The 11,968-nt window shown below is 58.6% G+C and overlaps 1 protein-coding gene across 2 annotated transcripts in view; it reads left to right on the plus strand.

Annotated features, from left to right (window-relative positions):
* The window catches only part of STK11 (serine/threonine kinase 11), a 48,885-nt gene extending 37,758 nt beyond the window's left edge, over positions 1–11,127 (plus strand). The window contains exons 8-10 of one of the 2 annotated variants that reach the window (XM_054175327.1): positions 2,868–3,061; positions 9,338–9,564; positions 10,961–11,127. In XM_054175327.1, coding sequence (XP_054031302.1) covers positions 2,868–3,061; positions 9,338–9,546 — 403 coding nt within the window. In that variant the 3' untranslated portion in view covers positions 9,547–9,564; positions 10,961–11,127. The remainder of the gene's footprint in view (positions 1–2,867; positions 3,062–9,337; positions 9,565–10,960) is intronic. The other variant, XM_054175326.1, reaches the window with a different exon arrangement.
* The last annotated feature ends 841 nt before the right edge of the window (positions 11,128–11,968 follow it).

An 11,968-nucleotide genomic window follows, 5' to 3' on the forward strand; every position in this document is an offset into this window, starting at 1 on the left:
CCTTGCATGACATTGACCTGCTCAGTGATGAACCAGAACACAGTTCCCTTTAAAACGTCAGGCTGCAGCAGCTGCTTCGCTCCTGCTGCAAGCAGCAAGGCACAGAGCAGCAGAGTGACCTTAGAACTCCATCACTGCAGAGAAAACAGCTTCAAGATGCTCACTGTGGAGCAGGCTTGCTGCTTTTCTCCTTTGATTCCCAGCTGATTGATCCCAGCAGCTCCATTTGCCTTGTGCTCATCTCCTCGCTCCCTTTCCCTGGGTTTTGGTGGTGGCTTTTCCCTTACAGTGCCACCGGATTGGAGGTCTCCTGTCAGAGCAGTGCAGGAGTAGAGCAGAATGATAATTACAGCTCCTCTGGGCAGGAGGGGAGTCCAAGCCCTGCTTCCTAAACTGAATTTGGAGCTGGAGTGATGAAAAGCAGATGGCTCAGGGCTGGGAGAGAGCTCTCTGGTGGCTGGCGTCAGGCCCTCGCTGCTGGGGGGCAGCCAGGAGTCGCTGGATGCCTCTGCAGGCCGGGCCCGGAGGAGCACTCTGTGTCACATCAGCCTTGTTGAGGCCAAGAAGTGAACACCTCACGAGGGGACAACTTTTCCATCTCCCTCTGCTTTTGAGGGATGGGTGTTTTTTCCCAGAGGGCTGTGAAGTGGCTTCCTGAAGCAGAACCTTCTGGGGTTGAAAGGGAATGTTGACAGCAGGGAGAGGTTGGGAGGGGGAGGGGGAAACCATTAAAGCTTTGACTTTGTGAGCTGCCTCCTGCCGTGAAAGCCTCTGAGTGTCCCCTTTGTGCAGCTAAGTGGCATCTTGGTGGTGTTCAGCAAGGTGAGCCCAGGAGCAGGGCTGATCTGAGGCTCTTCCTGCCTTTGCTGCCCGTGCAGGGAGCAGGAAGAACAGGTCCCAGAGGCTTCCTGGACATCCAGCCCTCGGTGTAGCAGTTGGGGAGGTTGATAGCAGGGCTGGTTGCAAAGTTCATCAGCAAAGCAGCCTGCAGGGCAGGGGAGGTCCTACCTGGAGGAGGTTTTGATGCTTTTTCTGGCTCTTTTTTCATGTGGAGTGATCCTCCAGGCCAAGGCATAAGCAGCAGAGAACCATGGAATGGGTTGGGTTGGAAGGGGCCTTAAAAATCCTCCAGTTCCAACCCCTCTGCCATATGGGCAGGGACACCTCCTGCTAGCTCAGGTTGCTCAAGGCCTCATCCAACCTGATTTTGAACCCTTCCAGGCTTGGAGCTTCCACAGTGTCTCTGGGCAGCCTGTTCCAGTGCCTCACCAGCCTTGTGGTGAAGAATTTCTTCCTAATGCCTGATCTAAACCCAGCAGCTTTGGAGTTTGAAGCCATCACCCTTCCTGGCACTACAGTGACAGCCTGAAGGGCCTTTAGGGTCTTCTAGGGACAACCTGCTGAGCACAACACCCTCAGAGGCAGCAGAACAGCACCAGGAAGGAGCAACTGGGTGCCCATGGCCTGAGTTGCTCCTTGGCTCACCACAGGCTGGGGATTGCCCCTGCTGTGGGCCACGATGCAGTGGGAGCAGGGAAGGCTGGAAAGGTGATTTAGAAGAACCTGGGACTGGAGGAACTCCTCTTCCCTCCTGCATCTGAGAGGCTCACCAGGAGAGGAGAGGCTCCAGCAGGGCAGGGACAGATGCCCCAGGGACAGTGCAGTGCTGGAGCCCTGCTGTGAGGGTAGATGGGATGGCAGAGGGTGCCTGCAGGGCTCTGGGATGCTGTCGGGACCTTGATCCGCTTAGGAGCAGCTTTGAGGCCTGAGAGCCTTGGTGGGCAGATGGTGGGACTGAGCTCTGGGCTGAGTGCTGACAGAGCTCCCTTGAGGCAGAGGTGGGATAAAAAGATGAAGCAAAACCCCTTTTGCTGTGGCCTTGCAGGAAACTGCCTGCTAAAGGAGCTCATGAGTGAGCTCCTCTCTCCATAGCCTGACCTTCTGGCTCCTGCTGGATTAGCCTCGGCTTTAGGACTGGAGAAGTTTCTCCTTTGCTGCTTGCTGTGGCCACCCACCTCAGGAGCTCAGGCAGCTCTGCTGATGGCTTTTCACTTGGTGGGTGGTTTGGGCTGGAGCTGGTGATGCAGAACAAGTGCCTGATCTGTGTGTGCAGACCTGAGCTGCCCCTCTGTAGACATCCTGTACCCCAGTGGGGCTTGCAGCAGCCTTCAACATGCTGAGAGTGGGGCAGAGCTCTTAGTGTCCCCTTGGCTGGTGGAGCACCTGGTGGAGGTGGCCCTGGGTGTCACAGAATCATGGAATGGGCTGGTTTGGAAAGGGCCTTAGACATCATCCAGTTCCAACCCCTCCTGACGTGGGCAGGGACACCTCCCACCAGCACAGCTTGCTCAAGGCCTCATCCAGCCTGGCCTTCAACACCTCCAGGCAGGAGGCAGCTACAGCCTCCCTGGGCAGCCTGTGCCAGGCTCTCCCCAGTATCACAAAGGTTGGAAGAGTCCTCAAAGACCATGGAGTCCAACCTGTCACCACAGGCCCCGAGCCCCACCCTCCCTGGCACGGATTTCCTCCTCATCTCCAGTCTGGATCTCCCCTCTCCCACCTCAAAGCCGTTGTCCCTCATCCTGTCCCTCCCAGCCCTTGCCCAAAGTCCCTCCCCAGCTCTCCTGGAGCCCCTTCAGGCCCTGGCAGGCTGCTCTGAGGCCTCCCTGATGGATTAGCTGCTGTTGGGTGCGAGGTTGGACTGGGTGACCGCGGAGGTCCTTCCCGGCCCGATTCATGCTGCCTGCTGTACGTTTATAAGCGTGGACAAGGTCACCTCTCAGCCTCCTCTGCTCCAAAGCTAAAGAGCCCTCAGCCTCTCCTGGTAGGGAAGGTGTTGCACTGCCTTAAACCCTGCTCCTTTGCAGCTGGTTCCGGAAGAAACACGCCCAGGCCGAGGCTCTGGTGCCCATTCCCCCCAGCCCAGAGACCAAGGACAGGTGGAGGAGCATGACGGCGGTGCCTTATCTGGAAGATCTGCATGGCTACAATGAGGAAGAGGATGATGACTTGTATGACATTGAAGATGATATCATCTACACTCAGGACTTCACAGTACCAGGTAGGAGAGGAGGAGGAGGAGGAGGATGGCAGGGTGGGCACAAGAGTTATGGCGGGCAGTGGCTTCTCGTTGGTATCTCTCAAGCTTTCCAGGAAGGGCCTGGAGGTCTCAAATGGTCTTCTCAGAGCTGGGGGTGTGAGTGAGGCCTGCTGCTCAGGATGCTTCTCTTCTTTATCTGATCCCCAAGATGCCCCTTCCTGTGTGTCACCCACATGTCAGTTTCCTTCCTCCCCCCGCAGCAGCAGCTCGCTCTGGCTGCACTTTGGTCTTCACCACATTGCATTTTCTGGCCAGGTTTGGTGGCCTGGCTGATGTCAGAGCAGGGCCCTGAGGTGACTCAGTGTTGAGCTGAGGTGGTACAGCTGGGGAAGAGGCTGCTTCTGGCCCTGCACTGAATCAGAGAATCACAGAATTGTCAGGGCTGGAAGGGACCTCAAAGCTCAGCCAGCTCCAACCCCCCTGCCATGGGCAGGGACACCTCACACTACAGCAGGTTGCTCACAGCCACATCCAGCCTGGCTGCAAAAACCTCCAGGCATGAAGCTTCCACCACCTCCCTGTTCCCCCTGTGCCCAGGGGAACAGCTTCTTCCTAACATCCAATCTGAATCTCCCCATTTCTAGTTTTGCTCCATCCCCCCCAGTCCTATCCCTGCCTGACACCCTCAAAAGTCCCTCCCCAGCTTTCTTGTAGCCCCTTTCAGATTCTGGAAGGCCACAATTAGCTCTCCTGGGAGCCTTCTGTTCTCCAGACTGAACAACCCCAACTCTCTCAGCCTATTGCTCAGGTGGGCAGAGAAGTAAAGCAGCAGCAGGCAGCCTGAACATCCTGTGAAAGGTGGTGAGGTTCCCTGGGGGGATGCTGTCAAAAACCACAGTCCAGATGTGGGCTTTTGGAGCTCAGGAAATCCCCAGGGAAGCATCCAGAGCAAGAAGAGGATTTCTGTCTGCTGGATGTTCTTGTGCTGCTCCTCAGCAGCCCTCACTGCCAGGCAGGGCCCTGTCTTAGGTGGGTGGTTGAGTCTGGACATGTGTGGCTCTGTCACTCTTGATTTGGGAGCACAGTGGAAGATGGAACAAATTCTTCTTCCTCAGACAAATCTGGTTTGGCTTGCCCTAGAAAGGATAGGAAGCAGATTCCAGGCTGCCCCAAACCTAGCAGGAGCTGATTTGGTTTGGATTAAGCACTGAACAGCTGAGAACTGGTCCCAGGCTAGGATGGCTCCATCTCTGCTTGACCCTCCAGGTCCTGATGGGGCTGAGGGATCAGTCTCTGCTTGACCCCTCAGCTCCTGATGGGGCTGAGGGATCAGTCTCTGCTTGACCCCCCAGCTCCTGATGGGGCTGAGGGATCAGTCTCTGCTTGATCCTCCAGCTCCTGATGGGGCTGAGGGATCAGTCTCTGCTTGACCCCCCAGCTCCTGATGGGGCTGAGGGATCACTCTCTGCTTGATCCTCCAGCTCCTGATGGGGCTGAGGGATCAGTCTCTGCTTGATCCTCCAGCTCCTGATGGGGCTGAGGGATCAGTCTCTGCTTGATCCTCCAGCTCCTGATGGGGCTGAGGGATCAGTCTCTGCTTGACCCCCCAGCTCCTGATGGGGCTGAGGGAACACTCTCTGCTTGATCCTCCAGCTCCTGATGGGGCTGAGGGATCAGTCTCTGCTTGATCCTCCAGCTCCTGATGGGGCTGAGGGATCAGTCTCTGCTTGATCCTCCAGCTCCTGATGGGGCTGAGGGATCAGACTCTGACCCTCCAACTCCTGATGGGGCTGATGGACATCCAGCAGTTCCCAATACCCCTTAACACAAGGCTGTTACCCAAAGCAAGAGAGGGGCTGCTGAGCTGGGCCATGAAGGTGCCCTGAGAGGTTCAGTGTTTGTGGTGGACCTCAGCAGAAGCGCAGCAGCCTTGGCAAGCTCCTGGGAGGAAAGGGGGTGAGGAGGAGGAGCTCAGCATGGCTTCAGTTAGCTCTGGTGGGTTTGTGAGGGAGGTGGGGGTGCAGCTGCCTGGAGGATAAAGGCCAATTCCTTATCTCCTCCCCCCCCAAAGCCTCCCTGCAGGATCCTTTTGAACTTGCTCAGCTCCCTGGGAGTTTTGCATCTCCAGCAGTGACGCCAGAGGGAAATCAAAACGTGAAACACCTGGGGAAGAACCAGCTCAGCCCTGGCTCTGCTGGGCAGCCAGAGCAGGAGAGCAAATGACTCATGGGGTGGGAGTGGGTGTTTGGTTTGGGAAGGGAGAGAGGGAACCTCATTAAATCTTAACGTTCTTCAGAGGGAGAAGGGGCTTGGAGAATGTGCTGGTGTTTGAAAGGAGTTATTTAAAGCCTGATGCAGCTCTGGTGTGGAAGAGCTTTGAATGCTCTCCCTGCCCCTGCTTCAATGGCTGTTAAACAGCTCAGCTGAGGGAAGTGCTGAGGAGAGGAGAAGGGTGGTGTGGAGCTCGGGGTGGAGCAGCCTTTCCAGCAGTGGCAGCATCTTGCTGGTTGCTTTTGTTGCTGCCTTTCCCATTTAGCAGGCTCTGCTCTGCTTTTTTCCTCCCCTGCATTAACTCCTTCCTCCCCTCTAGCCCAGGCCTGCTGAGGAGGCACCACCATGCTGGTGGGGTTTGGGTCCTTCCCTTAGCCTTCAGGCTGGGGCTGGAGAGGGGAGGATGAGGCTGGGGCTGGAGCAAGGATGGAACAGGAACTGGAGAGGTGAGACTGGAGCTGGAGAGAGGAGGATGAGGCAGGGGCTGGAGCAAGGATGGAACAGGAACTGGAGAGGTGAGACTGGAGCTGGAGAGAGGAGGATGAGGCAGGGGCTGGAGAGGGGAGGATGAGGCTGGGGCTGGAGCAAGGATGGAACAGGAACTGGAGAGGTGAGACTGGAGCTGGAGAGAGGAGGATGAGGCAGGGGCTGGAGAGGGGAGGATGAGGCTGGGGCTGGAGCAAGGATGGAACAGGAACTGGAGAGGTGAGACTGGAGCTTGGAGAGAGGAGGATGAGGCAGGGGCTGGAGAGGGGAGGATGAGGCTGGGGCTGGAGCAAGGATGAAGCTGGGGGTAGAGAGGAGGATGGGGCTGGAGCAGGAACAGAGATGGAGAGAGGAGGCTGGGGCTGGAGCAAGAACAGCTGGAAAGAGGAGAATGAGGCTGGGGCTGGAGCAAGGATGGAGTGAGGATGGGGCTGGGGTGAGGAGGAAGGAGGATGAGGATGGGGCTGGAGGCTGCAGGCAGGGCTGGAGCCAGGGAAGGTGCAGGTTTGTGGCTGCAGGTCACGTGTGCCTTGCTCATGCCTTGCCAAACCCAGCAATTCAAAAAGCTCTTCCTGGTTTTATTTTGGAAGCCTTCTTTGTGCCTGAATGAGCTGGCAGGAGGCAGGAGGAGAGGGGAGAGGTGGCAAGGACGAGCCTTGCACGTTCCTGGTGCTTCTCTCTCAGCTTTTCCTTGGGTCCCTGGGGGTGGGGGGGTGGTTGGGTTTGCTTTTGGGGCTTTGTTGTTGGGCTGGGTGAGGTGGAGGCTGGAGCTGCTTGCACAGACACAGCACTGGGTCATGGCTTCTGTGTGGGCAGGCAGCTGCCAAGACTTCAGCCCAGGGTGGATTTTATTTCTTTCCCCCTCTATTTTTTTTTCTTTTCTGTATTATTTTCATTAATTTGAACGTCAGCAAACTGTCAGTGGTGAAAGGAGGTAAAATTAGCTCCCTCCTCAGGTCCATAATAGACTCCTGGGACTGGGGGGGGGGGGGGAGGAGAGGGAGGAGGGAAGAGTCACCCAGAAGATAAATGAACTGTTTGGATATTTTATGGTGAGGCTGCTGGGGTTGGTTGTTTTGGTGGGCTGCTCTCCCCCTCCCCAGTCAGAAATGTGGATTGACTTGGCCTGAGCTCAGCTGGGGGAGGAGGAGGAGGAGTGGTGCTCAGCTCTGCTGGCACTGGGGTTATTTGAGGCTCTGCAGAACAAAACAGGAGGGATGGAGAAGGGGAATGCAAAAAAGCCCTGGACTTTGGGGTTGGGATGTGCTGCTCTGCTCAGAGGCACTGAGGAGAGCTCTGTGCCTGCAGCAGCTCAGGGAATGTGTCCCCTCTTCTGGGGGGGGTCTCAGCCCTTCCTAGCAAGTCACACACACACCCTTAGGGGTCAGAGGCTGAAGGGATCCATAGCAGGTCCCTGAGGGCACACTCAGGATTTCCTGAGCCTCTGGCCTTGCCAGTTGTGTTCAGCAAGTGTCTGAGGTACCCCCAGATCTCCAGCACCCTGTGCTGAGCTGTGCCAGGGCCTGGGGCTGTGCTTCTGGGGAGGTGCAGGGCTGGAAAGGCCCTCCCAGAGAGCCCAAGGGACTCTTCACTCATGTGGGACCTGCCCTGTGAGAGCCATGCAGGGATGGAGCATGGGGCAGAGTGGGCAGGAGCCCACAGCGGCGCTAGGGCAGGATGTGACAACACCGAGGAGAGCACAGGGCCCAAGGTGGACTCTCCTGCAGAGGAGAAGCAGCTCCCCCACCACAGAAGCATAGAGTGGTCTAGGGGTTGGAAGGGATCTCTGGAGAGCATCAAGATCAACCCTCCTGCCAGAGCAGGATCACTCAGGGCAGGTCACACAGGAACACATCCAGGTGGGTCCTGAAAGTCTCCAGAGGAGACTCCACAACCTCTCTGGGCAGCCTGCTCCAGGCCTCCAGCAGCCTCACACCAAAGAAGTTTTCTCCTCATGCTGAGGTGGAACTTGCAGTTTGTCTCCATTGCCCCTTGTCCTATCACAGGGCACCACTGCTGAGACCCTGCTCCCTTCTTCCTGCCCCCCACCCTTCAGCTCCTTCTAAACATCACCAAGATCTCCTCTCAGGCTGCTCTTCCCCAGGCTAACCACCCCCAGCTCTCTCATCCTTTCCTCATCCCACTCCACTCCCTTCAGCATCCTCACATCCTCCTCTGTGGACTCTCTCCAGTACACCCCTGTCCCTCTTAAACTGGGGAGCCCAGAACTGTCCCAGATCCTCCAGCTGTGGTCAGAACAGAGGAGAAGGAGAATCTCCTTTGACCTGCTGGCCACACATCTCCCCACCTGTGTCTGTGTGTGTGCCCCTCCTGCCCGGGGGGCTGCTGGCTGCCTCCTGGCCCTGGCAGTGCCAGGGCTGAGCATCCTTTAAAGAAAATGATCCTTAATCATCTTACAGCTCCACTTCCACCCAGCCCTCTGAGTCATAACTGAAGGGCCCTGGAGCGTGACGTTCCTGCTGGAAGGAAATTGCCTCGGCTGGATCCGGTGGGGGGGCCGGGGGGGGGGCAGGGAACCTGCTGAGTCCTCTCCCCCCTCCCAGCCCTGCGGCTGGCCAGGGGATGCCAGCCCAGCAGGAGGTGGGAGGCAGCTGTGCTGTGTCCCCCTTCTGCTCTGTGGGGGGTTCTTTGTCATCACCACACCCCACACCCCCCCTTGCTGAATGGATGTGGCCTGAGCCCTGTCCAGCTGTGGCAGTGGTGCAGATGCCTCTGGCAGTGCCTCTGCCTCGGCTGTGCTGAGTCACACCTGAGCTGGCTGCAGGGGCAGAGGGGCTGCCTTCAGGCAGGTGTGTCCCCTGGGTGTCCCCTGTGGCAGGGCTGAGCTGCCCAGGCAGGCAGTGCCCCCAGGCCCCTGCAGCAGACGGAGCAGAGCTTGGACCTTTAACCCAAAGTGGTGGAGTCCTCACCCCTGGAGGCGGGGGAGAAACTGGTGGCGGCTGCAGCCGGGGCCGTGGTTTGCTGGCCGTGGTGCTGTTGGGCTGCCGGCTGGACTGGGTGACCTCAGAGGCCTTTTCCAGCCCTGGCACTGTCGTGACTCTGAGAAAGCAGGAGGGCATTGGCTCTACAAACACATCCAGCCCCTGGGCACCCCACGGGTCCATGGATGGGGCTGGGACCTGCAACCTCCTCCAGAGAAAGGAGGAGGAGTGGTGACTTCCTCCACTGCTGCCTAGGGGTTCAGGGGGGCTTGATGGCTGCCTGAGGAGTGGACATGAGATGTACCATCCGTGACAGACCATCCCTCTCCTGGAGCCCCTTCAGGTGCTCTGAGGTCTCTCTGGAGCCTTCTCCAGGCTGAACAGCCCCAACTCTCCCAGCCTGGCCCCCACAGGAGAGGTTCTGCAGCCCTCTCATCACCTTGGAGGCCTCCTCTGGACCTTCTCCAACAGTTCCATGTCCCTTTCGTTGTGGGTTGCATGGCCCTTGGGGTCCCTTCTGTTCTGTTGACGCTGGGACCGATTCTGTGACTCCTGATGATTTCTGTGCTCCTTCCTCACCATCTCCCTTCCCTTGCAGGACAGGTGCCTGAGGAGGAGGCAGGGCAGAACGGGCAGAGCCGGGGCAGGGGGCTGCCCAAGGCTGTGTGCATGAACGGGACGGAGCCAGGGCAGCTGAGCACCAGGGGCAAGGGGGAGCGGCGGCCGAGCTCCTCCTCCAACCCCTCCCGCAAGGCCTGCTCTGCCAGCAGCAAGATCCGCAAGCTCTCCACCTGCAAGCAGCAGTGAGGCCCCCACCCCACACAGGTAGGCAGCCCCTGCCCCCCACCGGGCTGTGACCCCCCCGGGAGAAGGCCCCGAGCCCGGCAGGGCACATCCCAGCCCGCCCCAGCAGCTGAGCGTTGGGCTCGGAGGAGAGAAGGCTCCGAGGAGACTTCCTTGGGGTCTTGCAGTGCTTGGAAGGGAGCAGGCAGGGAGGGTTGGCTCCACCTTTCCCCCCCACACACACACTTAAAACACCTTAAAACCTTTGGAAGGGGAAAATCCTTTGGAGCCCAGGACCTTCCCTGGCTGCATTTCCTCCTTGGGGTTTTGCTTCCCAGCTCCATGGGCACAGTGACCTGGCCAAAGAGGGTGGGTGCTAGACTGGCCCCTCCACCACCCCCCTCCCAGGTCGGCCAGGCTGCTGCCACCACCCCCCTGAGCCCCTTAGCCAGGTCCTTGCCATCCCCAAGCCCCTTGAAGGAGGCAAAGGAGGGGTTCGAGGGGGGGGGGGGGGGGGAAGCTGAGGGCTCTGCTTGCTTCCTCCTCCTCCTTCCGGCTCTTTCCACAGCCTGCTCCTCTCTCCCCACCCCTCATTCATCCCGGAGCCAGCAGTGACTCATGCTCAGCGCTCATCCACCCCCGGCCCCAGGCTCCCGCGTCAGCGGCCGCTCGCTGGGGCTGAGGCTCTGTTATCACTTTGGATCACGACCAGCTCTGTGGTGTGAAAGGCACCAGAAATAAAAGCTGGTTCCATCCCCCCCCTCCCCTCCCCGCAGCTGTCGGACCCCGCGCAGCCCTGCCGGCAGCTTTCATCTTTAATTCATAGCTGGCACTGAGTCACCTGCGCTGGGGCTTCACTGCCGCGGTCACAAACACCCTCGGATCCGGGGGGTGTCCCCCGGGCAGCTCTGGCTCCTCTTTTGCTCCCTCTCACCTGGGGTCCTCACCGTTCGGGGGGGAGGGGGCTTCGTGGAGAAGGTCTTTGCAGGGTGGCCAAGCCTGGCTGGGTGGCTGGCTCCGTTCCTTCTGCTCTCCCAGCTGGAGGGCGTCGAGCTGGGAAGCCCCAGCGCTGCTCCCACCCCCACACACACACTTAAAACACCTTCAGAACCTTGGGAAGGGGAAAGTCCTTGGAGTCCAAGACCTTCTTGGCTGCATTTTCTCCTTGGGGTTTTGTGTCCCCAGCTCCAGGGGGCACAGGGAGCTGGCCAAAGAGGGTGGGGGGGGTGCTAGACCCAGCCCCTCCACCACCCCCTTCCCAGGGCCAGAGCAGGACCCCCCCAGCCCCTCTCCCTCCTGCCCACACAACCTCCAGCAGGAAGCGAGCTGCCCATGGTGGCATCGGGGGCCAGGAGCAGAGCTGGCACTTGCCCCACACCCCCCAGTTTGGCACCAGCTTCCCCCCCCTAATTCTTTTCCTCTCCTTTTCTTTCTCAAGCAGCATCCCAGGGCCTGGGCCAGCCTGTGCCCCCCTGCCTCAGCCCCTCCCTGCCCCTCTCCTGGGACTGGACTGTGCTTGTGATCCAAAAACAAACTACGAAACCAGAGGAAACCAACCAAGGAACTGTAACCCCCCCACACCACCACCACCTCCTTTATCCTGCAGCCCCCCCCCCACCACCACCACCAGCTCCAGCCAGCTCCAGGATCCAGAAGCTGCTGCTGGCCAGACCCCCACCCCTCCCCCCCAAGCCCCCCAACTTTGAAACCACCTGGGAAGATGAAATAAACTCTCCAAGCCGCGAAGCTGCTGCCGCCCCCTCCCCGCCTCCCCTGCCCCCTCCTCCTCTTCCTCCCTTCCCTTTGCCAATCAAGACACTGATTCTGGTTTTAATTTCACGATGGGGTGGGGGAGGGGGAGGGGAGATAGAAAGGAGGGAGGGGTGGGGGGAGGGGCTCTGGCTGGGGGGAGTTGGGGGGGGGGGGGAGTGGCAGGACCCAGGTGGGGGTCCCCTCCCCTTCCTTCCCCTTCCACCTTGGCTGTGTAGAAGTTGTGCAAAGCCATTGCCGTGCACTTTATGTTTTAGACTACTGCTATATATGATCTATTTTCCTCTTTTTTTTTTGGTGGGGGGGGGTGGGGGATGAAGGCTGTTTTGGGGGGGGGGTTGTTTTTTGGGGGGGGGGTGGAAGGAGGAAAGGTTGGGGGTTGGTTTTATTTGAGGGAGGGAGGGAGGAGGAAGGGGAAGGGGAGGTTTGTTTCTATTTTGCAGTATCTTTAGAGGTTCCTACACATGGTGATGTGTTAAAAAATAATAATGACAATAAAAAAGAACCCAAAAAAAAAAAAACCAAACCCAAAAGGAAGGGGAAAAAAAAAATAAGACAACAAACAGATGGGGGGGGGGGGAAACCACACCCCCACACACACTCCCCTTCCCCCCACACCTCCCCCCCCAGGTATTGGAAACTGAACTTCTCTTAAACCTTGCATGCTGGAACAAGG

Source organism: Dryobates pubescens, chromosome 31 (genome assembly GCF_014839835.1).
Source record: "Dryobates pubescens isolate bDryPub1 chromosome 31, bDryPub1.pri, whole genome shotgun sequence".
NCBI classification, from domain to species: domain Eukaryota; kingdom Metazoa; phylum Chordata; class Aves; order Piciformes; family Picidae; genus Dryobates; species Dryobates pubescens.